Source organism: Serinus canaria, chromosome 17 (assembly GCF_022539315.1).
Source record: "Serinus canaria isolate serCan28SL12 chromosome 17, serCan2020, whole genome shotgun sequence".
NCBI classification, from domain to species: Eukaryota; Metazoa; Chordata; class Aves; order Passeriformes; family Fringillidae; genus Serinus; species Serinus canaria.
In genome coordinates this window covers 4759735-4786985 of record NC_066330.1, presented here as the reverse complement: position 1 = coordinate 4786985, position 27251 = coordinate 4759735, and the positions used below count along the sequence as shown (strand labels likewise).

The 27251-nt window shown below is 45.4% G+C and overlaps 1 protein-coding gene across 3 annotated transcripts in view; it reads left to right on the top strand.

Moving 5' to 3' along the window:
- The first annotated feature begins 2187 nt into the window (after positions 1–2187).
- Positions 2188–27251, top strand: part of FUBP3 (far upstream element binding protein 3) — a 39139-nt gene continuing 14075 nt past the window's right edge. Inside the window, exons 1-12 of one of the 3 annotated variants that reach the window (XM_030231251.2) lie at positions 2188–2329; positions 9428–9533; positions 15623–15673; positions 16149–16182; positions 17767–17816; positions 19320–19391; positions 20118–20175; positions 22750–22912; positions 23769–23867; positions 25754–25858; positions 26250–26352; positions 26994–27094. In XM_030231251.2, coding sequence (XP_030087111.1) covers positions 2237–2329; positions 9428–9533; positions 15623–15673; positions 16149–16182; positions 17767–17816; positions 19320–19391; positions 20118–20175; positions 22750–22912; positions 23769–23867; positions 25754–25858; positions 26250–26352; positions 26994–27094 — 1035 coding nt within the window. In that variant the 5' untranslated portion in view covers positions 2188–2236. The remainder of the gene's footprint in view (positions 2330–9427; positions 9534–15622; positions 15674–16148; positions 16183–17766; positions 17817–19319; positions 19392–20117; positions 20176–22749; positions 22913–23768; positions 23868–25753; positions 25859–26249; positions 26353–26993; positions 27095–27251) is intronic. The other 2 variants (XM_030231252.2, XM_030231253.2) reach the window with 2 other exon arrangements.

Sequence of the window (27251 nt, the reverse complement as noted above, 5' to 3'; positions counted from 1 at the left end):
ATCCGATGAGTGGAGAATTTCAGCTGTCACAACTAATTTCAGTGTGTGTGTGCAAAGGTGTGTGTGTGCCTCGAGAGGGGGGAGCTGGGGGATGGAGGCGTAGAATCACTCCCTTGCTTTTTATTTCTTTTTTTTTTTTTTTTATTCCTCAAAAGGAAGATTTACATCAGAAATTTGTTTCTGGAAGTGTTTAAGGCCTGTAATTTCCCTCTTTTCAATCACTGCCTGATGTCTTCTTCTTGCCAGCTCCAGTGCTGAGGTTGGCTGTCACCCTCCCAGCAGCCTGGTCCCTCAGATGCTCCTGCCCAGTGCCAAGGAGGATTTTCCATCTCTTAGCAGGGCTTGAGGCTCCCAAAATTCAGCTCTCACCGCCCTGAGCACCACTCTGGGTCTGGTGGGGAAGGTTCCAGCTTCTCCCTGCCCATGTCCCAGTGCTGGTGGCTTTGTGCTGCAGGTTGAGTCACCTTTGCAGCCACTTTGAGATTGGCTGGAGGGTCATGGGGTGGATCCTGCTCAGAACAGGGCACCCCTGAGAGCCAAGTGGGGCTGTTGGGGTGATCCCCCAGCCAGGATATGCCTGGGGAAAGGGGCAGCTGGGGAGAGGCTGCTGCTGAGCACATTGGGTCTTCCCAGCCAGAGTCAGGAGGGGAAAATTCCCTGAATCCAAAGTCTCTGGGTGTTTCCAAGAGAGGAGGAAGCAAAGCCCTGGGCATGGCTGGAGATGTTGCCTCCATCACGTTCAGAAGATGATGGGATGGCCGTGGTGATCATCTCAGGTGATGAGGTGCCCCAGGCCAGGCTGGATGGAGCTCTGAACCTCTAATGGGAAATGTCCCTGCCCAAGGCAGGAAGGTGGAACCAGCAGAGCTTTAAAGCCCTCCCAACCCAAACCATTCTGTGGTTAAAATCCTTTCCCCATGGGCTGTGTCCATTTTCCTAAAACAAATGGACTTTTTCCTTAAGAAAACGACCCCAGCCTCTGAGAGGAGGAAAGGCTGGGGAGCAGCCAGCCCACTGGTGTGGGGAGGTGACCAGAGCAGACTCTGCACCCCAGTGAAGAAGGTGTTCCCTTCCCACCAGATCATTCCACCAGCTCAGCAATTCCTGCCTGCTCCTGGAGGCACAAATGGGATGCACAGAACTGGAAAGAGCAAGACCCAGCCAAGGAGGAGCACAGAGCTCTGTGAGACATGAGACCCCTCAGGGGTTGAATTTCCTACTCAGGGCTTTAGGAAACGGGCTGTGGGTCAGTGAACCTTGGGCTCCTCCAGGCTGTGTGCAAACCCAGCCAGGCCAGGAGCTGGGTGCAGGCAGCATTTTGGGAGGTATCACCCAAAAATGGCACTCACAAAAAGCAGCAGGAAGGGCTGTGTAGGGCCCTGCTCAAGGAACAAGCTTTGCATGTTCTTTGCATGAATCCTTGACTAACTGGTCCTTGCATCATCCCAGAGTCTCCTGCTGCTCCACTGGCAGGAGTGGGGGCTGGACCAGACCTGGGGGCACCTCCAGAGCTCCAGCTCTTGGCAGAGCTCCCCAGAGCACCCCATGCCCAGAATCTTTGTGCAAAGTGTCACCAACACCATGGCAGTGTCCAGCCATGGCCATGGGAGTCAGGAACATGGTGCTCAAACACATGGACCAAACCAGGCAGGGAATGGGCACCCAGGGAGGCGTGTTCCAGCGAGGGGCTCAGTGAGGGCTCTGGTGGCACAGCCTGGCATGGGATGGCACAGGCAGGGATGGGTGGCACTGGCACAGAGAGGATTGCATGAGCAGGGGGAGGATGGCCACAGGTAGGGATGGGAAGGAACAGACAGGGATGGGATGGGACCGGTGAGGCACGGAGTGCAGGCAGGAATGGGATGTCACAGGTGTGGATGGGATGGCACGGTCAGGAATGGGATGTCACAGGTGGGGCCGGGCTGGCACAGGCGGGGAGGGGCTGTCAGGGGCAGAGCAGGGTCCGGCGGCGCTGCCGGTCCCCGCCGTGTCCCAGCCCTGTCCCAGCCCTGTCCCAGCCCTGTCCCCGGGCCGGTCTCGGGGGCGGGGTCCCTGGGGGCGTGGCCCGTCTTGGCCCCGCCCCTCGCCCCCATCCCCACCCCACGGCGCGCGACCGGCCCCGCCCCGCCCCGCGAGCCCCCAGCCCCGCCCCTGCGGGGCACTTCCGGCGGAAGCGGGGGGCTCCTTCCCTTTCCGGGCGCGGGCCCCGGGCGGAGCGGCGGGACGGGCGCGGGCCATGGCGGAGCTGGCGCAGGGGCAGAGCCAGAGCGCGGCGCCCGTGGGGATCAAGCCCGAGGGTTTCGTGGACGCTCTGCACCGGGCCCGGCAGGTGAGGCGCCGGCCGGCGGGCCGGGGGCGGGCGGGAGGAGACTGCGGGGCGCCGCTAGGCCGCGGAGCGGAGGCGGGGCACGGCGGCGGCCCCGCTGCCCCTGTGCCGGGAGAGCGGAGCCCCGGGGCTGTGCCCTGAGGGGGCGACGGGGCTCTGACAGCCGCGGCCGTGGTTGGTGCCGGGGCGGCAGCGCTGCTGTGCGGGAGGGGGCGGCCCGCAGCCTCTGGCCCTGGGCTCTGGCTGGGGTGAGCCGGTGCCGGTTCGGGTCTCAGACCGGCCTTGGGCGTGGGCTGTGTGTCCGTGAGGAGCAGCTGAGGGAGCTGGGGGCACTCAGCCTGGAGAATAGCAGGCTCGGGGGGACTTTGTCACAGTGTCACTCCCTGAAAGAAGGCTGTCCCCAGGTGGGGGTCGGAGTCATCTCCCAGGCAACCAGCGACAGGACAAGAGCACTCAGTCTCAAGCCATGCCAGAGGAGGTTTAGGTTGGACATTGCATGGAATTCCTTCACAGAAGGGTAATTAGACATCGGAATGGGCTGCCCAGGGAGGTGGTGGAGTCCCCATCCCTGGAGGTGTTTAAGGGAACCCTGGATGTGGCACTCAGTGCTGTCCTGTGATTGACAAGGTGGTGATCAGCCACAGGCTGGGCTCCATGGCCTCCTAGATCTCTTTTCCAAGCTGATTGATTCTGTGAATACAGACCTGGGCAGAGCAGGAGCTTGGCATTCCCTGAAGGGAGAGAGGGAGGGGAGCAATGAGGTGCTCCCCTGGAGGAATCCATGAGCTTACTCAGTGCTGAAATGGGAAGTTTCAGTGAAAGTACCCAGACCTGCAGGAATCAACACCCTTGCCTTCAGTACAGGGTATTCCAGGTGTTGGTGTGCTCCTTGGTTTGTGGAAGGTGGCTGCAGAACAAGAAGCTGCTGCTCACAGCATGGATGCTGTGGCTGTTCTTCACATGTCCTGTTGCAGCTCTGTCTCGGGTTTGTTTCATCTCTGAACAGGTTGCTCTTGTACTTAGAGGCTGCACATTAAGGATCTGTAACACAGCTGAGTGCCAGGAGCAGAGCCCACCTGCTGCTCAAAGACCCTGACCTTGTCCTCTCCAGGTGGGAGAAATCCCCTCCTGTTGCCCAGACTTTGTCATTTCACTGACAAACTTCTGAGGGAACTAAGCTGGACCCTAAGACCTCTCAAGTGCTCTCTGTAGGGGAACTGAGGTGCTGTCCCTTCACTCCCAGCTCACCTGGGAATCAGTGGCAGCCAGTCCCTGTGACCTGCACAGGGGCACCTGGTGCTGTAGATCCACACCCTGCACCTCCCAGGACACAGGAGCTGCTCTGGGGCCATTGATTTCCCTCTCTGCACAGGCTGGTGGGGTGTGAGCTGCTGCAGGGTGAGCCAGTCCTTGCTTCTTCCAGTCACTGGGAATGTGCCCTGTCCTTGAAATGTGATGTCTGAGCACCCAGACAAGGTGCTGCAGCTGCTTTTGTCTTGACCTGATTTTGTCTTACTGAGGGCCTCTCATTGCAAAAAACATCTTATTTAAATATCTGGTAATGCTGCCACCTGTTAGCAGTTGAATAACTCATTTATGTAAAATAAAATAATTATTTGCTGTTGAAGTGCAGGTGGTTGAAATTATTTTGTGAGTGTTTCAAGTCCGGAAGAGTCCATGAAGTTGGGCAGGGGTCTGGAGCCAGACTGAGAGAGCTGGGGCTGTTCAGCCTGGAGAAGAGAAGGTGCAATGGGGAGAGCAGAGCATCTTCCAGGATCTGAAGGGGCTGCAGGGAAGCTGCAGAGGGACTGGACTCTTCCATCAGGAACTGTAGTGAGAGGACAAGGGAGAATGGGCTCAAACTGAAAGAGGGGATGTTTAGGTCAGATATTAGGAAAAAATTCTTCCCTGTGAGGGTGGTAAGGCTGTGGCACAGGGTGCCCAGAGAAGCTGTGCCTGCCCCCATCCCTGGAAATGTCCAAGGCCAGGTTGGACAAGGCTTGGAGCCACCTGGAAAGGTGACCTGAGGTGGAACTGGATGAGCTTTGAGGTCCCTTCCACCCCAAACCCTTCTGTGTGATCAGTCACAGGATAAAGGGTGATGCTGCAGAGCATCCTGGGCTCAAAGAGCACAAACTGCAAATGGATCTGAGCTGGAGCTGCCTCACTGCTGTCATGTTTGTAGGGGGAGTCTGTGAGACCCCAACCCCTGCATGAGGGAGATGGAATAATAAATAGTTACATGTAGAAAAGAATAAATAATTCTGTGCCCTGGCTCTGGTCACTTCCTTGATTTTGTTGTTCTTAAGTTCATTATACTTGCTGCAGTTCTTCTGTACGTGCTGGGTTTCCATGAGCCTAGAACTGGAAGATTCCAGCAGCAACCTTCTGGCTGTCTCTCAGCCTGGCAACAAGTGTGTTGGGAAATGTGGGCTCTGCACGTGTTTGTGGGAGAGCAGTGTCCTACATTTTTGTGCAGTGAGTTGTTTGCTGCCTGTTGAATATGATTTTTTTCTGGTAGTGTTTGTGGGATGAAAAGAGCTGTTGGAGGGCTAAAATGTTTCCTTCCCCTGTGAAAATACTTGATTTGAGCTCTGTAGAGGCTGGGTAGGAGAGCAGGTGGCCTTTTCTTGCACAAACCCAGATTGTCACTGGTGACTCACTGACAAATGTCACTGAAAATTGCTCTTCATTGCTCAGGTGATGGGTTTGCCTCAGAACCCAAGCAATCTGTGATGGAACTTCCTGGCTGAGAATCAGGGGAAAATGAAATCTTATATTTCTCTGTAGGTGATGGCTGAGCTTTCACCAAGGGTGTTTGGTGCTGTATTTGCCTGAGCTGTACTGATCTGCTACAGCTTTTGTTCTGGTTTTGGCCTTTTTGGAGTATTCCTTTTGCTCTAAGGGAATGAGGGAGCAGAGGAAAGAAATTCAGCCATGGTTCTTACTTTATGGGTTGGTCATCCCTGGCTTGATGTTTGAATCTTTCAAGGTTTTGTGTCACATATAAGACCAGTAATCAAATTTGCTAAATTCAGTTCTCATGAGAGCCACAGCATTACAATCAGGGTGTGGAATACAGTGCTTGGTTCTGAATATCTCAACAGGGACATAACTTCAGGACAAGGAAGACTTCCCTGAATAAAGGAAAGTAGCTGCATTCCTCAGAGCCACCAGGATGTGAGATGGTTATGGGAATATGAAATAAGAACCTGGAATATATTTGAAAGAAATGACTTTGCATTGCTTTCAGCATTTGTGCTGGACTTGCCTGGATTTTTTGTGGACTCTGAAATATTTGGGATTTATGAATAATTACTGTTTCAAGACAGTGCTGGGACTTTGAATTGCTCTGTCCTGCATCTTCTGCACAGTGTCTGAAGTGGATTGGTGGCTCTTAGGTGGGGACAGATCTGTGCAGCTGCTCCCAGGCAGGCTGGCTTTTCTGTGGCATTTTTGGGGGAGAGAGGGAGAGGATGTTTGCTCCCCTTTTGAATAGTGGGATCAGAAAATAAGCAGAGTTGCTTGTACTTTGGACTAAAATGAATTCTGTTCTTATTGACCAAACAGTGTCTTGCTGGGAGTTCTGGGAATGCTCTGGAGAGGAGAGGCTGAGGCTTGATGAACCTGTGGTGTGCCATCCTGGCTACCTCAAAAATGGGGAATGTCCTGAGACTGAGTGAGAGTCAGCAGGCTGTGTTTGAAATCTGACTTTGTATCAGGCTCTGACTTTAATTTCTGTGGTGATGGAGGGGTCTTGGACAAACTTTTCTTTCCCCCATCACAGAGTCCTTTTTCAAGTCATCTTCAAATAGATTTCGGCTTTGCCAATTACTCTGGTATTTAGGAGAACCACCTGTGACATGAAACTTCAATGGTTGTGGATGGTTTTATTGCTTTCTGCAGAGCTCTGGGGAAATGTCTGTCACTCCAACACAAGTGTTCTGCTGAGTGAATGGGAGGAGCAGCACGAGGACCAGAATAATCTGAAGGGTCAGATGACAGTGCCTTATTGTTTTTTTTATCCTGCTAATACCTAGAATTGGTGATTTTATCTGTTGATGTTCTTTGCAGGACACCATGGAGAGGTTTTTCCTAGAAGCTGGGCCTGTTCTCTTGAAAGCTGAATTCTGCAGATATTGGTGTTTGAGTGTGCCTAGCAAGGAAGCTTCATGTTTAAAAGTGGTTCTGTATTATTCTGTATTTTGTATTGTCATTTTTCTGGCTGTTAAAAATATAGGAGAACAGAAGTGCAAGGTATAGGAGAACTCGTATCTTTCACACAACTTCCTGGATTAATTTGTTTTTCTTGGTTTTATCAGTGCAGTTTGCAGCTGGGGCTTGTGTTGTCCTTTAAAATCTTTGGAGAGCTTTATTTTGGGGAATTTAGGTGCAGAAACAGTGATGCTTTTTCCCCAGTGTATTTCAGAGCTTGATAAAATGGATGCATTGGGTTTAAGGGGGAGAAAAGAAGAGAAAAAAACCTAAGGCTGACATGGAGCAGGACAAAAGCAGTGGCTAACAGCAGTACATTACTCAAGGTCATTGAGGCAGATAAGGGCTGGGTCTGCTTGCTTTTGCCATGTCCTAATTTTTGTGCTTACTTCCCTGCTGAACTTGTCATAAAAACTGAGCTTCCATTTTAAGTTGAACATGAGGTGTTAAAATGTGTTTTAGCTGCTACATGTACTTTAAAAGCTCAGCTCTTAATTTTGCAGGGTGTATTTTCCTGCTGTGGTGAGGTGGCACCGTTGTCTGCCTGTAATCCAGTGGCAGCTGGGAGGCTTTAGAGATAAGGGTACAAGTTTAAATAAAGGGAGGGGGGGGGAAAAGGAAAATATCCTAAAAGCTGATAATGTAAAAATTGCTTGAACACTCTTGCTTTGCCCTTTACTTGGAGGATTCTGTGCCAGGGCGATCATTGTGTGCTCAGTGTGAGCAGGGGTTCACAAAGCTCCCCTGAGGTGGGAGGACACAGCCTTGGTGCCAGCAGGCTGATCCTGAACACCTCTGTACTTCAGGCTGCCTTCCTTCCCTAAGTCAGCTTCTGCTGTCCACAGACTGGTTTTTTTTTTTTCTTTTCCTGGAGTGCTGAGTGATTTCACCTCTAAAGGATCATCCATAACTTGTAAGTCATGGTAAATAACCACTGACAGAGAGTTCTTGAGTAGGGTGTTGAAATTAAATGTCCCAAAATATGTCAGGGTGTGTTATACCTGACACTGTTCCTTTTGGTCTGTGTTGGAAGTTACTGGAAAGCTGTTAATAGATTGCTGTAAAATACATTTTAAAATTTGTATTTCAGCACTGAAGTAGTCAGAAAACATTTCTGCTGTTTCTTCTTTAATTTTTCATTAAAATTCTCTTCATCCCAAACATGAGGGGAAAGGGCAAAGGGCAGAATCCATGGATACAGTACATTTAACAAAAGTGAAACATCACCTGTCCCTCCCTCCTGGAGAGGACAAGGTGTGTTAATGCTTTCAGAACCAGCTTTCTGGGGACTCACTGGAGATGTTGATGTACAAAATGCTTGTCATGAAAGCTTCACTACAGGATTGCAGCTGGTACCAGTGAAAGATTTTATTCTCAAGCTCTGACATTTCTGACACAGCAAAGCTTCTGACTTTGCAAAAGGAGACAAGACAGAATGGACTAGAAGGAGAAAATGGTCCAGACTTGGGGCCTTTTTCATGGAAGGCATTGAACAGAATGTTTCCTGTTCTCTTCTAAAAGCAGTGCCCTCAATCTTTCAAGATTATTTCAAATAGCTTTTTTCCAGTACCCTGTGATTCTGCATCTTGGGCAGTTGTTTGTTCCACTGCAGCAGAAGATAGTGTCAACAACCAGAGCTGCTGTAGAAGCATTTCACTGCAACAGAAAGACAAATTTAAGAAATCTTTAGATACATTAGTAATTTAAAACATCTCTGTGTAAAATGCTCTTTCATCTGCTCCTGTTCCTTATTCCCTGATGAAATCCAGTTATAATGGAGTGAGATCAGTCTCTTGGTAAAGATTTGATTAAATGATTTTATTTTTGCTGGAAAAGGCAGCAAGTGTTGTAGCATACAGCGTACTTGATTTTTGTTCTGTAAGTGCTTTGTTCTTGCTTGCTTATTACAGCAAAATATTTTATGTAGGCAAAGGGAGCTGTGAGACTGCAGTTTGCCTGTCCTGGGAGGGTGTAGCTGGGGTGCAGCACCCAGGGAATGCACCTGGCTGTTTCTAGGGTGGGTTTCCATCAGTTAGCTCAGAGAGCAGCTGGAAGAGCTTGTGTTATCAGCACTCACCTGTACAGCTGTCCCCCAAATGTCACTGGAGATGAGCTTAACTTTTCACTTGCATTAAGTGATGTTTAGGTGTGTCTCTCAGTTTATTTCTTACCTTAGTCCCCTTACTGTGATACCTGCCTGTCTCCTCTTTCCTGTGAATAAACTCCTTGTATCTTGGCTCAGCAGGGAATGGCAGTTTACCCTCTGGAAGGCTTGGAAGCAGAGGCACAGGCAGCATTGGTTGTGTTTGTGCTGTACTGACCACTGCAGGAAATGGAAACTAGTTCTGGACTGATAGTTTGCCCACTGGCTTATTCCTCACACAGTAAACAAGAGTGATCCAGTCTCTTTGACAGGGAGTTCCCCAAGCTCTCCTTGTGCTGTGTGTTTCCACTCTCTCCCTCTGCTCCCCCAGGGGTGTGTGAGTGTGCATTTCTGTGTGTCTGGATCTGCATGGATGCAGGAGGAAGAACATGTCCTCCCACACAGCTCTGGAGGTGGCAGCTTCTCCAGGACAAAGTTGGTAGGTTAGTTTGAACCCTCTTCTTAGCAAGACTTAGCTTGTCAGCTATCCATTGAGCAAATAATCCTGAATATAATGTTCCAGGGCTACTTATGATCAGGAAGAGGAACTGGGTGAATATGATCCTAATTAAGCAAATATTAAAAGCAAGCAGAAAATTGTTTGCTTTACAAGTGAAGCACCTTGTTACAAATCCACCTCTATAGTAACTACCTGAGAGAAGATTGGCCTGGGGTCAAAGCTTTATTGGGAGAAACAGTGTTTAGTTGTGGTGGCTGATAATGTTTTTATCCCCTTTTTACAGATTGCTGCTAAAATTGGAGATATTCCTCACTTGAATAATTCTACAACACTTGTGGACCCGTCAGTCTACGGTTATGGAGTGCAGAAACGGCCCCTGGATGATGGAGGTAAGCTGGCTGTGATTAGTCAGTCTTGTGCATGCAGCTCCTGAAATTCATCTGTGAAGGCAGTTGTCTGTGTTAAGGATGGAAAATGCAGCTTTCTGTGTGTAGAAATTTTATACAAGATGCCCTGTGCTGTTTGCTCTTACCTAGACTGCACAGTGTTCTTAGGCACCAGTATTAATGTGAAGCAATTCTTTGTTAGTTCATGACCTTTGGGAATCAGCAAACAAACTGTGTCATTTAAATCTTGGTCTGTGGTAGTTGAGGGAGGGAGAAGGATTTTTTCATTGGGCCTGTTCTGGAGCCCATATATAGAGCACCAGGTGTACACAGTACATGTTCTTCCCTGATGGCCCTTATTTTCTGAGAGCAGGTAATGTGTAGGGACAGTATTAAAAGTGTTCATTTCCATTTGTTTCCAGCATAGCCCAGGAGCTGAGTTGCTGTCAAGTTCTGGTTGCTTTTTACTTGAATTTTAAGGAGAAAAGGTACTTTTGTAAGATGATGCAAGTCAGAAGGAAACTTCCAGTATTTAGCTTTGCTTTCTCCATTATTATTTGAGAATTCTGAAATTTCTGAATAATTTAAAATTGGCCATAGCCAAAGGATAGTTTATTGCATGGAGCATAACTGGTAACTGTCATAAGTCAATATTGTGTGAATTGTTACAATTCTAAAATAAGCCACAAGTATGTTTATTAGAACAAGAGTTCTAACAAAAAATGTTGGAACAAGAGTTTTTTAGGTTTTATAAATCTAATTATATGCATTGTTAAAAGTGTTTAAACTGTATTATCTGCTGCTGTATAGATGCAAATAGCTCACCTTTTCTTGTGAAGAAATAAAAAGCATGGCTATGTCTTCCTTTTTGCTATTTCCTCTGGTATTTTTCCTGACACTCATAGCCCTGCAGAGTGATTCTCTCCCCCATGAACATGTTCAAGAGTACTGAGGAGATAAGCCAAGCTGCTGCCTAGCACTTCATTTTGAAAAGATTTTTTTTCTGTCTGATACAACGGCTGAAAATAGCTGCACGTCTGCTCCTCAGTCTGAAAAAACATGCTGGTGCATGGGGAGAAGTTTCTTTCATGTGGAGCCTCTGGCTTGCTAACATTACTGTTTTCTGAACACATGCCACCACCCACTTCTGTTCTCTGCTCTTGGCTCTGTTTGAGCAACAGGTTGCTGCTGCTCCTTTGGTTTGGTTTCAGGAGAGAATGGATTTATCTGGGTGATGAGCCCCCATATTTTGTATCTTTGTTGAGAAGCTAGAGGTCTGGCATTGCTGGTTGTGCAGGAGTAGGTGCTGGGCAGTGTTGAGGAATGTTGAACAGCTCTGAGCTTAGAGATGTGGCTGTGTGTGAAAAGGAGTAAAAATAGCCTTCTGGGAACCAGTCATTCACAACATTTGCCCTGCCTGTGTTTTTCATTGATTGATCAGACTGAAGTGGAGCTCTGACCTCCTGACAATACGGGTTTTAGGAACTCAGAACACGTGAGTTGGTTGTAGTGTTTCAGTGACAGGTTGGACTTTGTACTTAAACTTGTACTGATGAGCTCCAGAACTTGGTGAGCCTTGTTTGTGTTGACACAGACCATGTCAATACAGTAGCAGTCTGGGCTAGAAAAGTACATTGCTGCTGGTTTCTTGTGCTGTGTAGATAACTCCATGGAGTGGGTGTTGTTCCTGGGAGAGCCTCCCAGAGTGGCTATTCCTGACTCCTGCATCAGCAGTTGTTCTGCTCACCCTGTCCTCAGCACTAGACCTTGATTGTAATTGTTTTTAAATGCTGTGTTTGCCCTTGGGTTGTTCATACACATCTGTATATAACTTTGTCCAGCTCCCCTCCCAAAAATCTGGTCTGTGAGATCTTCAAGGAGAAGAAAAATGACAGAAGTCGTATTTTAAAGGACTGGAATTTGACAAAGAAGTGGGAGTTGTCAGGGTAGGGATAAGGGTTGTAGCAATTCTTTCAGCTTGGGTCATGTTGGGTTTTATTTCTAATGGTATTAGTAAGTCCTGTACTGAGATGCAGCTGTGTGATGAGTTCCCCCCTACATTTGTGATCCTCCTGTGCTGCTCTTTACCTGCAGCCTGGCAAAGCAACTCCTGAAGCTGTGTGTGCTTCTTGCTCTGTATCTCTGGTGTGATCCATATCTTAGTCTTGGGCTACCTGCTCTTGCTGCTGTGTAATTAAATGTCTATAATGCAGCCTTAGCTTTAAACATCTGGAACATGGAAGTTGCTTTTAATAGGACACTTAAATAAGGAAAGCACTTCCTATTTGGATGATTTTTTAGTTCTCTGTTAACTGCAAACAAGGGGTGTTGGAATTTCATGCCCACACTTCTCTCAATTTTCTGCTTGTCTATGAAGCGCCGTTTGGAGATGTTGTCAGGAAGTGATTATGTTGTTACATTACAGATGCTTTAGAAATGTTATAATGCATTTTATAGTGGGTTTGGATACATTCTACTGCTCTGGATGGGTTGGAAACAAATCTTGTGGGAAATTTCCCTGTATACTGCATGCTCACAGCTGGGTGCAGGTCTCACTGTTTCCTTATCCCCATGCAGCTCTTGGGAAAGTCTTGCTATTCCTAGTACTGCTGAAAAAATTGTCTGCAGAGGAAGTGTTTAAGGTGACAGAGAACTGTCTGTCTTTCAGGACAATCTAATTCTTCCTGTCTGTTTTTGTAAACAGCTGCTGCTGTGTCTGCCTGATGCCAGCTGAGGAAGTGGTCTTGAGACAGGTGTCAGTGCATTGATCAAAACAAATTCAGCTGCTTTTCAAGCATTTCCAGGAAAAACAGATTTATTATAGTGTCAGAAACCAGGATGTGTGAGTGCTTTTTTGCACTTCCCTTAACATAACCCTCATCTGAACTGAGGAGCAGCAGGATCAGCCCTGGTAACCTGGCTCGTTGGTGTTAGATGGAGCTTGAGACTGATTATTTCTCTTTTCCCTGGCTTCTTTTTTTCCCCTTTTTGGAAACACCTTGAAAGTAATCCTGCAAACAGCTGTAGTGCAGGGAAGAGATCAGGTTTATTAGTACTGCTCCTAGGAAGTCAGAGCTGGTGTATCTGTGGCCACTTGCAGGGGTTAATGGTTCTCAGTGAAGGGGAGCACTGGGGACAGGTGAGTCTGAGCTGCAGAGAGACCTGGTGGCATCTTGCCTGTGGCTGCAGCTGAGGACAGAGCCCAGCCCACCTGTTAAGGGCTAACTGCTGCCCCTGGCCTCTGTTCTAATTAAAAGATCCCTCTAATTATCAGCACAGATGAGTAAGTTTGTTTAATGCTAAATAACCTTTAAAGAAGCAGCCTCCTTTTGTTCAAAGGAAGCTGGGATCTAGTCTGCTGCAAAGAGACTGATGGACAGAACATTACCTTTTGTTTGGGCTGCTTTAAAGGAGTGTCCTGTGAGATCCATAGGATTAAGCAGCAGCATTACAGCTGAAGGCTGGGGCACCCTTTGAGTCCAGGAAAACAAAGGTGAGAGACCTTGGAGAAGCCTCACACCCCCCTCTCTCCACTCCTCTCTCTTCCCAAAGCTCCTGTGGTACATCCAGATCTGAAGATGACCTGTTCTGGTGTAATAAAATTTGATTGTAATAGGACCAAGGGCTCAAGCACGAGATGATCCTGCTGTACAGAGTACTTAATTCTTTCCCTCCAATGTGTTTTCAATGAAAATAGTGGTGGGCAGAAGGGAATTCTATCCCTGTCTTACTGCTGATGAAAGTCAGTACTGATGCTCTGACACATCTGCAGCAGCAGTAGGACCAGGGCAAAAGTCCAGATCTCTTGGCAAAAGATTTGGTTTAATACACAGAATGCCACTGTTCTTCAGAATTGTAACTTTACAGATGGCCACTTTTTTAAATGAGGTGGTTTAAGAGAGGGGGAAAAACCTCCAAAGATTTGCAGTGAAGTCACACACAAAAATTATTAGGGTTTGACTATTTAATTCAAGAAAAACCTATCAATATTTAATGATGTACAATTAGGATAAAAATCTTTGTAGCTTTCTAAAATTTATGATGATCCCATTTTGGCTCTAAAGTATGAAAAGCAGCCCTGTTCCACTGCTCTCAAGGTGATGTGTTGCTCTGATTTTATTCTAGCCATGAAGATATTCCTGAAGAGATTGTATATTCCCATCATGCACATTAATTTAGTGGGAGGCACTGCTCTGTTTTATGGGGTGGAAGAAAAATCCACATTTGTTTTGAGTGTCTGTTAGGTAGAATTCAGTTAAGGTGAAGCGTAAAGCAGATTGAAGAGTTATCAACCAGCAGGTGCCATTAATAGGAAATTGTGCTGATTTTATTCAGTATTTTTCCTTATTTGCAGTAAAATGACTGCAGTTACAGTTAAATTGTACTGAATAGATGTAAAAGGGGGAAATATGTATGAGGCTTGTCAGAGTTCAGCCCCTTCCTTGGTGTGAAGGGAGACAGTGGAATGGTGCATCAGCTTTCAGTATTGTGGCTGCCCCAGCCCTGCCTCTCTGTTAGTCCCTGTTTTTCAGAGAAAAATGGATATGTTGGAGAAGGAATGGACCTTTAGGTTGTTGGATCTGGGAGACACATCATTTTTCCCCCCCCTCAAAACAGAGAGAAATCATAAACGACTTGAAGTAAATAATTTCCATTTCTCTCCATTTGCCTTCAATCTCAGTTTTTTGAGAAGTTAGCTGTGAACTGTGGAAGGAATGGTCTCTCACATAAATTACTGTGGCATAATTTTTCCATACTAATTTGTACAATAAACATGCATTAAGGCTGATACCTCTCCGTGGGAGTGAATGGCTTACTCTGGATTCTGTAACTCAGAATGGGATGGAGAGACATTGCTACCTGCATCTAAAGCATTAATTCCCTGACTGATTTAACTTCCTGTGCTGGTACAGGTTTCCCATCAGAAGTTGGCTTTTTCAAGTGTAGGATTGTGTTACAAAATGAAGGCTCTTCCCTTCCTTGCATGAACTTGGGGAGTTGATTATAGGATGTGTATCTGTCTCATAATTTGTAGGCAGCGGCGGCAGCGGAACAGATTGCTAAGAGAGCAGTTCTAGTGAATTGAAATGCCAAGTGGAGATTTAAATACAGCCTTTGCAGAGTTAAAACCACTCTTTCTGGCATCTTGATAATGAGTGGCCTTGGCTGTGGCAGCCCCACACTACACCAATACCACCAGACCCACTGCATGGAGTTGAAATATTCTGAATTTGATTGTATTTGCTCAGCTCTGTGCTAGAAGCTTATCAGCCAGAGCAAATATATTCCCCATTACATCACCCACCTTTTTCAACTGCAGTATTCACAATTATCAAATTAGAGCTTTTCATATTCGGGGTGAGAATATGCAAAGACAAATCTAAGGGAGTCAATTAACACAGCAGTTGTCTTATCGCTGAGCTGGAGAGAGTAATAAAATAGAAACATTGTCAATATTTTGGTCCTGAACTATCATGGAGGTATTGACACGCAGCAGAAATACACTATTGACTCTCTTTGTCTATTTTCTTTGAGTAAAGTGTTTGGCCACAAACTTGATGCATTTTTCTACCAGATTTAGAGAGTGTGGGATGCATCCACTTTCTATCCCTGCCAGCTGATTGCCAATTTATTTCAGGTCAAAGAATGTGCAGCTTGCTGCAAGGTAGTTTGAAACAGCATCTTTATTCTCACAGCTCACATGTTGGCCAGTTTCATTTGTTTTGTTCCGTGCCCTCCAGGCATGCAGTATAATCTTTCAACTGGTTGTTAGCACCAAATGGTCTGGTTTTTAGCTGGTTTGCTGCAGGCAAAGTCCAGTAGGAAGCCCAGCAGGGCTCATGTTCCTACTTTGCATGAGTTGGTCTAATGATATTTTCCCCATTAACATTTGGAAGAAAGATCTAATCTGTTTGGGCTGGGGGGAGAAGTCTGTCTCAGGGTTGTCAGTGGGGAGATAATTGCTAATCATAGATGGACCACCAGCTAGCCTGGCAGAAATGCCTGGAATGTGTTCAAGAACATGTGTTTTGTTGGGTTGAAACAGTGTTTGGGTGCCACGAGGTTACTTAACAGCCCTATTCCTTTAACAGGTCTCCGTGTAAGTGGGCTCCATGGAGCACAGATCAGAGACACAGAGAGAAGTATGTGCCAGCCGTGTCAATGCTTGGACTGAGGGAATCTCTGAGGCTGCTTGGCTTTTATTCTTGTTTATTAATACACACTGGTCTCCTTCAGATTTCTCTCCCTCCTCCTCCCTCCCCTCCTTTTTCCTTTTTTTACTACTTTGGGCTTAATTTGGGAAGGGGGGGAGGTTAGTTGCAGGGATTTGGATTTGGGCAGACAGGATTTTCTCCCATGACTCTCAGCATGGGGAGACACGGATCAATTCCCTATCCTGTGTTCAGCTGGACACTGGGCTGTGGTGTGTGTTGATCAAGAAATCCCCTCCTGTTTTGTAGCACATAACGCATTCATTTCAGCCACTGAACCTAAATTACTGTTTTGCTTTTCTTTCTTTTTTGATGAAACGGTAAGAACTCTTTTTCTATAGGGATGAAGTTAGTTTATCCGTGCTAATGCTTTGATTTTTTTCCCTTTTTTCTCTCTCTGCCACAGTAGGTAACCAGTTAGGGGCCCTGGTACATCAAAGGTAAGCAGTGGGTTATGTTTTATTATTTATTGATCAATTCTAATTGTTTATTGATCCACCATCTGTAGTAGTGTTAGAAAGTCAGAGGTTGAGAATGTGGAAAAACTGTCAGCTTGGGTTTTCTACAGTCTGGGTTGTTTGTTCTGATGAAAAAAGAGGAGCTGATGTGAAACTTGGATTTGGTCTCTGCAAATCTGCAGGACTGAAAAAACGAAATTTTCTCTCCTTTCCCTTCCCCTGCCCTGGCAGGAGCAAGACAGAAAAAGTGAAAAAAGATCTGGCATTTTGGTGAAAGGTGGAAGTATCAAACAGACACATGTTACCGCTGTTGTTCTTATTTAGTTTTGTTGGTGTAATATGACCTGGGATGATTCCTTTGTCAAACATGGTTTGGGAAGACTGAAGCAAGTATGAGTTGTCATCCAGCATGTCTCAGCATCCAATAAAAATGTAAAATTCTCAGTTTTTCTCAAATCCTGCTCTTGAGGAGTTTTTTGTGTTGTTTTGAATGGAAGAACATTTCTAAAGCTGGATTAGCCAGAGGGTGACTAGTAGTGCATTTCCATCCTAACCAGCTGTTTGGGGCCTCAGCAGAAGGGACAAACAATGTGCATGAAAGCTGTAGAACCTTAAATTTTTAATGGTTAAGTTAAAGCTGATGTCCTACTAGAGCATCCTAGAAAGGGGTAGGCAGTGTTAGTACTTCATCTGCAACTTAGCTAATCAAGTCTGTGTCTTTTACACCTTTCCTAACTGATCTAAAGCAAAAAAAAAAAAAAAGGGAATATTTTAGTATACCTCTCTACAATACCTGCATTGAACTTACTATGCAGATGTTTTATTGCTTTTGAGATTGCTGAGCAAATTGTGTATAATGCATATTTGCAAATTCCACATTCATGGTGTTGTGTTTTCTACAAAACAGAAACAGCTAAACAAAAGAATAATCCAAGTTAATTCCTTTTTACTTGGCTATGGTCAGGTCTTAGGAAACTGCTTTGAGTGATTTGTTTTGAAGTAGACACATTGAAAATGTCCAAAGAGTAATAGGTATGGAACTCTAGAGATAATAAGAATTCAGAGCATAATTGAAGACAATCTTTATTAATTCTGAAGAAAAGAATTATAAGGACAAGCAAGTGAAAAAGAGTCCCAAACCACCAAACCTGTGACTATTAGAAGGGGAATTTCATGTCAGGACTGGCTTTGGTTGGAAGAGAATATTCAGAATCACTGGGCAGACACTGCTGCTTGGAAGGTCCAGGCTGAGTGATAAGGAAACTTTGTGCTTTTTTTTGTTAAATCTGTCTGGAGCAAGAATGATAGAAAGAGCTTCTTCCATCAGCTCCATTCAAGATACCAGAGATAGACTGGAAATGGATCCAGCATGGGAGGAATTGTGTGGCCGTCAGAGGTCCCTTCCAAAACAAATAATTTTGATAGTGATGTGCTTTTACTTGTGTGTGCAGAGCCCCTGTGCTGAGCCCAGGCTCCATGGCAGGGCTATTTCTTCCAAATTGTTCTTTGTAATGACTTTGGGGTTTTCTTCCTTTTTCTTTTTTCCTTTTTTTTTTTTTTTTTTAGGGCTGTAATAACAGAAGAGTTCAAAGTGCCTGATAAAATGGTTGGATTTAGTAAGTACCTTGGATGCTTTTGATGCTTCTTGATGTGTTTCCTGTGCAGGAATGCTGTTGATTCTGACACAAGTTTTTGTGCTTATTAGCCTTGGATAAGCCTTGTTTAATGCTGTCTTAACAGCAGAGGGGAACAGAGGATCTGTGTTTAAAATCCAGATGCAAACTTCATGGAAAAGCTTGGTGTCCCAGTAATAAGAACAAGAATGTTTGATACAAGTTACTGGGCATTTTAGTGATTTTCTCTTTTAAATTCCCATTAGCACAGTACATAAACAAGTCAAAAGTGAATTTATTTCCCTTCATTGCAACATTTTACTTGGAGTATGCAAAACTGTTAGAGTTGAGGAAGGAAAACAACATTTAAATGTTAAAATATGAGTTGACCAAAGGCAAGTTAAACAGAATTTTAAATTCCTTACACATTTGCTGCAGGGAAACAACCAGACCAGAGTTTTTCCTAGATTTGCATTCCTGATGCTGTTCTCTTTCAAGCTTGATCCTAATTTCTCTCTTCCTCTTAATGATCATTACTCTGGCTTTCAATGGCACCTCCTGCTGATGTGTTACTGCAGTGATTGCATAGACTCTTCCACTGCTGGCTCTGTGTATCCCTTCCAATTTGATATATGGAGAGTAAAGAGGAAAATAACAGGCCCTGCTAATTACCCCATAGCGCGCCAAGTTTTGTCCCGACTCTAAAGCTACTGTAGGACTGAAACTCAAATTCCTGCAGAGGAAAAGCTCCCTCCTCTCCTGCCAAACCTCTTCATTTTTCACTCCTGGTGCTACACATGGAGCATGTTGGCCCTGGGAGAGGGGAGCATGCAGGCATCATTTCTGTGTCTCACCCTGGTTCAGAGGTGGATGGATACGGGGGGGATGCAGCCCCACAGCTGAGATGTTTCTTTGGGAGCATCCTGAGCCAGGAATACCTGGTTGGTTTGACAGCTTTGACTGGCACAGCCTGTGCTCTGGGTGTCTTGTTGTGAAACAGCAATTTAACTCTGAGACTTAAGGGAGAGGGATATTTGTGTTCCCTGGAGGTTGATAGAGCATTTCAGGATGTGGTTCTGTCTGAGTGCAGACAGCCAAATAGCATGTCCATTCAAAAATGGCAGTAAAATAGGAATTATAAAGAAACAAGTCTTTGCCTTTTTTAGTACCCCAAATAACTGGCTTATTGGTTCAGGCTGAACAAGATGTACTTAAATTACTCTCCTAGCATCACCCAGACTAGTGCCTTATTTCTTTCATGCTCATTTCTTTCCCTTCCTGTGCAAGACAGGCTTTTTGTTTTGTTTTTCCAAGCAAATAGAATAACGTTCAGCAGTATTTTAATGTTTTTCTGCCATGATAAATTTGGTCATGCTGTGGATGCCTCTTCTGCAATCCTGGAGTCAAACTGTTCCTTTATAGACAGCTGCAGCAGAGTAAAAAGGGGGAAGGTGCTCTGCAGTTTCCAGGGAAAACAGTTTCTGATGCTTGTTGCACTCATTTCAGTAATCGGCAGGGGAGGAGAACAGATCTCACGGATCCAGATAGAGTCTGGCTGCAAAATTCAAATTGCTCCAGGTAAGTCCCTCTGTGTGGTGGACAGGAAACCTGTGGTGAACAGGTTTTAATGTCAAAGGGTGTTGTGTCCACTAGATCAGACACTTTCCATGCTCAGGGTGTGTTATCACCATTAACATGGATACAGACAGCCATGGGACAGCTGCTGTGGGACCCACCTCCCAGCCAGGGTAGAAACAGGTTGGTCAGGTGGTTTGGGGAATGGAACAGTGAGGGAACTGGCTTTAACCAGCAGATGGTTGCAGAGCAAATGAGCAATCCATGTTGTGCTTAGACCTGAAGCTGCTGAGTTTTCCCACTTTGCTCAGCTCTGTGGTTTGCCTCTCACTGGTCTGGTCAGCTCCAGCTCCTGGCAGAGGACATTTCAGCAGGGTTGGCAGCAGCTTTCCATACAGATTGCTTTGCATCGTAGAAATGAGACCATTCATCCAAATTGCATCATTTGGTGCCAGTTTGCTTTGGGGAAGATTGTGCTGCAGGGCTGTGCAGGGAACTGTTGATCAATGTTATCTGAGTTTTTACCCCTCCCTTTAATTGGTGGGGAAGGCTTTAAAAGAATGCAGACATCCAGTAAATAATTTAAAATATGTTGATCCTGAATGTCTTTGAATTCTTTAGCTATGTGTGCAGGTGGGTGGTGCTTCCATTGGTGCTTGGTGGTCACTGAAATAGCTGCCACATTTTTAATTCCATGTATCACAAGTTTTCTCCTTGTTTCCTTTGCAGACAGTGGCGGGATGCCCGAGAGGCCCTGTGTACTCACTGGGACACCAGAGAGCATTGAGTGAGTTCTGATTTAATTTCTCTCCTTTTTTCTTCTTTCTCTTCTCCCTAATGCTGTGCTCTGTCAGTGGTGCTACTTGGTTATTAGCCACACCAGCAAATGTTGGCCTAGAGAAACTTGAGGGTCTCTGGAGCATAGAACCTCTTGGTCTGATGCTTTAAACTGTGCACCTCAAAGGCTTTTTTTCCACTTGCAGTTTGACTCCTCTGCAGAAATTTCCTTGGAATTCCCCTCCTCAGGATGAGGTTGCTCTTAGGGCACCTAGGATGCAGTTTAGTAACTGCAGCTTTCCAGGATACTGAGCTAAGCTCTTGAAGGGCACTTCTCTTCTCCCCTTCGCTTCCCTACTCCTATTGAGATGAGCATCCTTCCAGCTGAAGAAGGGCTGCATGAGGCCTCCAAAGCCTGTGGGTGCCACTCCAGGATACTCTGGAGGTGTTGGTGTTGTTGCAGAGCAGCATGAGGCCCACTGAGTGCTTGTCTCTGCATTGCTGCCAACAAGAAGCAAAGGACTGAACCCAAGTCTTGATTCTGCTCCTTGCATGGTAGAGACACATGGCCAGCCAGCAGGGATTTCTATCTTTAGACCTATAGAAACTTTAGGGACAGTGTTTCCTCCCTCCCCCTTCCCAGGAGCTGAGTTTGAGACTCTCACAAACCAGTTGAGGACCTCCTGCTGGAACTGGATCCAGGATCCTCAGGCTTACAGGAACACACTTAACATATGGAGCTGCTCTTTCTCTCCCCAGCCTTTGGGTAGGTGGGTTTTTTAAAATCCATCTGGAAATCTTTGAGTTGCGTTTGAAAATACATTGGTGCAAAGATTGTCTCTCTAAAGAGAAGGCACTCATCATTCTTCCATTCCTAAAGAGATCTAAGGGTACTTAAATCTCCTTATTCTACCATAATACTGCAAGCAGTGAGCCCCAAATATAATTGGCAATCTCATATTACAGGACAGGCAGTGTATTCTTGCTGTTATTGAGGTGGTTTTCCCCCTTTAGCAAAGGATATTTAAGAACAAGAGCAAAATAGTAAAAAGCTGGGATGCTTCATGAGATGCAGTTGTAGGAAAATGGGGGAGAAGTGTAGTTAAGACTTCATGTTTCTGAAATAAGCAGTTAAATGTACTCATGACCAAGGCTGTCTTTAAATAAAATATGAGTAAATCTTTAAAGTGAGACTCTTAAATTTGTGAAACAAACATGGACATGGAATTAAGTGAAATTTAATTTACTTTTGTGGTAAAACTCATGACAAATTGGTTGTTTGAACTGGTTTTTTCAGGCTACTTGTAGAAAAAGAAAATGAAGTAAGGAAACCATTCTAAGTGTCAGACTTCTTTGAGGAGGGTTTTGTGAGGAATGTTTTCATTAGTTATATCCAGTGACAAACTAATAGGGTTAATTTCCAAGTGACTCCTCATCTGAAATATGTTGTGTATTAACTGTTGTGGTCTCTATATTGTCACTAAAAGAACTTTGCACAAAATATGAAGGCAGATGAATAAAATGTCCCAGGAGTTTTCCAGAACATTTGAAACAAGCTTCCAGAAATTTCACCTTTTCCTTTTTGTTGTGAGAAAGTCAAGGGCAAGCAGTGCTCTGCTCTGAGTGCAGCCTCAGTGCACCACCCCCTGAACTGCCTTGGGGGAATGTCTGCTTGAAGGGATGAGTTTGTACTGGTTCTTCAAATCTCCAGAGAGAATTCAGTCATCCTTAGGGTGCCTGATATGGCTTGGTGTGAAGTGGAGAGAGGGAAAGATGCTGCTTTAGGCTGTACAAGGAACCAGTGAATTTCTTCTGCTTTCAGAAGGGTTGTGGGACAAGGGCAGGAATGGGATGTGCAGGATAGGAGTCTTCAAGATGAAGGGAAACCCTGTCAGTTACCTCTGACATGCTAAAGATTTTAGAGAAGGGATCTTTAATCTCCCAAATGCTTCTTTGTGTGTCTCTTCTCACCAGGAGTAGAAGAACCCAGTCTTTCACTGGTGGCTGCTGCAGTATCCCTGCCTTGCTTCGTGGTGTAGCTTCAGCACCTACTGCTTGGAGCAGAGGCTGTGTTAGGACAGTGTTCTGGTGCTGCTGGTAAGAGCAGGTAGAGAAGAGCAAAGCAGTTGCCTGTGACTGATCAGAGAATGGTTAATCCACAGGCTGTGTTAGTATCAGAGCAGTGTGTGTCTTTTTGTCTTGACTGAGAAGGAGACCAGAGCTTGAGTTTTATTATTGTATATGTGTTAGAAAAGTTAAAACCTAGAGCATCTTCATTTGAAGCAAGCATCCCAAATGCTGTAGTTCAGCTATTGTCCTTAACTTCCTAAGAGGTCAGAGCATGCTGCTGCTCTTCCTTTTCTCTTCCCCTTCAAAAATCAAACTGCTTATAAATAATCATGATAGGGGAAAATAGACATCAAAGAGTTGAAAAAAAAAAAGGGCAAACATTGTGCTGACTATGGTTTCCTCCATCTTTCCACTTCTCCTCTCCCCGACCGCTCTCCATTCCGATGGTTCCTGGTCTCTTGGTCACGTGGAGCAATGTTGTCTAATGGTTGTTTCCCTCGATTCTTTTCCAAAGACAAGCAAAACGGCTTCTGGGGCAGATTGTAGATCGCTGTCGGAACGGACCTGGTTTTCACAACGATGTTGATGGCAACAGTACCATTCAGGAGATTTTGATCCCGGCATCCAAAGTGGGTCTAGTCATCGGCAAAGGAGGTGAAACAATAAAACAGTTGCAGGTGCGCAAGATGCATTTCCTTTAGGGCTCTCTTCCCTACTGCAGCTTCTCTAGATCCACTGGAACAGGCTGAAATGGAGAGCCTTGAATGCTCTAACCTTCTCCAGCAGGGACTACTCTTCTGCCTTCAGAGATTGGACTCAAATCCAATCTCGTGTTACAAAATCAGCGTGGCCCCAGCTACACAAGTAGTGGAGTTTTGCCAGAAGTGCAACAGAAACCCTTGTGCTGTAGATAACACTTGGTGTGTGCTGTTTAGGAGGGGATCCCTGTAGCCAAGGAAGGGCCATGTCTGCTCTGCTCTGCAGTATTTTTAATGCCAGCCATGCTCTTGTAGAGTGCTCTGCTTCTCTTTTGTTGCTGGTCTGTGGTAAAGCTGCCATATGTCATCTTTTTTTCTCATCCCACCCCTTTCTAATTAAGTGTTGTGTTATGTATAAACTGTGTTCCTGGACGTTCTTTATTCCTCCATCTGGTACAAGTTTTTAAAGAATAGAGGGTTGTAGCAAAACACCTAGGGTCAAAAATGGAGGGGTTTTGAGTGCCCTTATTAGACCTCTGTCATATAGTTTGGAGGCTGGTCACTTAATAACTGTTATATACAGACAGGTACACATTTTGGAAAGGGCTGAAAAGTCAGTAGTTGAGGTGGAGGGGGTTGTTCTTGCAAGGATTTCAGCTATTTGAGAACCTCAGGAGCAGTGCAGTTTCTGGCAGTCCTTTACACTCTAGGACTGTTCCTGAATTTGTGCGTTCTGTAACGGTGCTGGTTTGACCTTCATAATGTTTAATAACCAAAATCTAGTCCCTTGTTTTAGGGACTCTGCTTAGAAAATTGCCCTGTGCTTTTTCTTCAGGAGCGAACAGGTGTGAAAATGATTATGATCCAAGATGGTCCTTTGCCTACTGGAGCAGATAAACCTCTCCGTATTACTGGAGATGCATTTAAAGTACAGGTATGTAACAAAAGCAAACTGGTTCCCAAGAGAACTGAGGAGAAATTTAAACCTGAGTGTATTTGTGAGCATCTCATGGAGTCAAATCCAACTGTAAATGTAATAATCTTTCCTGGTTTTGTTTGTTCTGTAAGGTTGAGTAGAGCAAGTTAAAACAGCAGAGTAGTTTGTTTTACAGTTTGTTTAACTTAGGAGCTGTCATTCCACATAAATACTGCACATGGGTAGGAGTAGAGACAAGGGGGAGGGCTTGGAGAAAGTAGTTTTGAAATGCTTTCCAGTCTATGTGACAAAAAATGAGAGCTCTGTATCACTTGAGCAAATGGGTTCTTAGTGACTGACTGAATCACACATTTGAGACAGCAAACCTTTCACAAAAGTACCTCAGACAGCCAATCGACGCAGGTAATTAAAAACCAATCCCACAACAACTCCTGAAACCAAGGGGTTTGCTTAATATTGGTGCCTCAGTCTCCTTGTGCCAGGGTTCTGCAGATGTGGATGTACCTGTGGTTTGGGAAAAAAAAAAACCATCAGCTGCAGACTGGGGGATGGCAGCCTGATAGGAGTGCCTGAATTGGAGCATTAAAGTTTAGCCACAGCATGATCCACTTCTCAGCAAGTGCCTTTCATAACTTGCTAAGTACTTAAATCTAGCTTAGCATTCCTGTCTCCAATAGAAGTAGTTCTGTTTCATAGGATCTCCCTAATCATTAATTGCTGCAACAGTTGATGTTGCTCAGGCAGTGTTTGGGTAGTATTTTTCAAAGCTCTTATTGCAAGTTTTCGAGTTAATTTTTTTCCCCCTGAAATTCTTACTGTGGAGGTATCACTGTGCAAAAGGAGTTTAAAGACAGTCTGGCTACTTTTAACCAAATCATACTCTCAGTGCTGCCACTTCCCAGGTGGCTTCTGCTGTGCAAGAGTTGTTGTCACATGTTCCATTCAAGGAAACATGGGGACTGCACAGGCTGGAAGATCTTTGAGGCACTTAAAGCTGAGCACACTTAGGAAGTGTTTAAGAAGTGTGATGAATCCTTGGGTATGGTGGGATTCTGTGGATGCTGCAACAGTGTTTCTTAACTTCCTCAAATCCTTCTGAAATCTCTCCATCACCCATATTTCTGTCTTGGCATCTCTGAAATGTCTTTGAGTTTCTTTTTGCTAAAAATACTTAGAGGACATGGGAAATATGTAAAAATGAAAGGAGAGAGATTCACCATTGTCCTCAAGCTTGGAAATAGAGCAAAGATGTCAAAAGCTTGACTGGCAGTAGTGAGAAACAAATGCTGGGGTTTGACATATAAGCTTTTTTTATTTTGTTGGTGAATACTGTTGGCTAATTTCCAGTTCACTTGTTGGGCTTCTGCATGGCCTTGAGTGCTGTCGGTAGGTAGGAAAAATATCCATTTGTCTCAGAAAATGTCTTGCTGGATTGCTGCAGACTTGGGTTTAACTTCTCAGAGTCAGTAAGCTCAGTGGTGCCCAGCAGCCTCCTTGGTGTATGCTCTGTAGCTCTTAGTGGGCATGACCTCTGCCATGCTACCAGCAGCTTCTACCTTACTTTATTGGTTTCAGTTCTGTCAGTAGGAAAGGGCATCCACTTCCAAAGATATTTTAAAAGTTAAAGGACCTTTTTTGAAAAACTGGAGGAAGCAATTGCACCCAAGACACTGCCACCTTCTGCACCTGGCAGGTTTGGTCAGACATAAAAGATGCCATCAAGAACAGACTGTGGTAAAAGAAATCCTAAATCAGGCTGCTGTCCCCTTCAGCAGATGGAGATCCCCTTGCCTGAAGTCTGACCATTCCCCATGTTGAGGCCCTAACACCAGGAGGGCAAGCAGAAGAATTTGAAGCTAACTGTAACTTCTTTCCCCATGTAGCAAGCGAGGGAAATGGTACTGGAGATCATCCGAGAGAAAGATCAGGCAGACTTCCGAGGCGTGCGCAGTGATTTCAGTGCTAGAATGGGAGGAGGCAGCATAGAGGTACGTTTGCTTCTCAGTGCTCTGCTAACCTCCCTGTGGGATGGGTACTGGGGGGAGTCATCCAACTGCACTTGTAACCTGTAAGCTTTTTTTTAAATGTGTTGTGTTCTTTTTTTTTGCCAGAAGAATTGAGTCTGGCTCTGCAAAGAGGAGGAGTTCTCGTGGACTCCCAGATGGCACTTTATAATTGAAGCTGCATTCTTGTAGTGCAGAGCTCATTTAGTGGGGAAGGAATTTGTGGCCACGTGTTTGTTTTTCTCAAGAGATGCGGTTCTGTAGCCTGGAGCTGCCTAACATGGCCCGTCCTCAAAGTTAAGAGCATCTCCTTGTAAAATCAGAGTCATTCAGTCTAGTTCTCTGCACTTTCATACTCCTTTGCCTTTCCCATCAGGTCTCTGTGCCCAGGTATGCTGTTGGAATTGTGATAGGAAGAAATGGAGAAATGATCAAAAAGATTCAGAATGATGCTGGAGTTAGGATTCAATTTAAACCAGGTTTGTGTGAGGATGGAGAGCCGTTGCTTTCTGACCAGTGTTCCACTTTTGGGTTCCAGCAGCCAGGCTTTCCTCATTTACAGGTGCATTGTGTCTCTTTCTGAAACCCATTTAAATGTGATGTGCTGCCTCCTCATGCACTTCCTGGTTTTCAGAGAGTAAGATTATGTACAGCTCCTTTGCAAACATTAGACGTCACAACAGTCATGTCTTGAGTGGTAATTACACAGATAAATAAAATAACAGAAATCTTTTGTTTCCTGTTAAAGAATTCTCCTTCAGGACATTAAAGCCTTTGGGGATCAGGAGTTGATTAATTCTGAGTAACTTTCTCTGGGTCCTTGGCTGTCTGATCACCTATCAAAGCTGCCTTTTTCCTCTTAAAATTATATCAGTCTCTTTCATAGCTTTTTGACATTTGAAAGTGTTTTCTTTTGAGTGTTGTTCCCTCTGCAGTGCGGGCTGGGTTTTGTCTTCTTGCAGTCCAGGGAAGAGGGGCTGAAGGTGGAGGGAAGCAGTAGCTCCTGGGATAGTTCTGTGGTGTGAAAATGCTGCCAGCAGTGTTGGTGCTGGAAGGAAGCTTTTGTTGGTGAGTGGATGTTTTCTGCTTTTAATTGAGTCTTTGCCACCTCTCTCCACAGATGATGGGATTAGCGCTGAAAGAGTCGCGCAGGTCATGGGGCTCCCCGATCGGTGTCAGCACGCAGCACACATCATCAGTGAGCTCATCCTCACGGCACAGGTGGGTTCTGGAAGGGCTCTTTGGGAATGTGGGTTGCATGGAGGGATGGAGGCCATCTTCTGAAAAGCAGCAGTGTTCAGTTTTCCCATCGTAGGGCGCACATGCTGATGCCCAGAGCGGCTGGGTTTGAGGTTTGTTTCTTTATGATGGAAGTTCT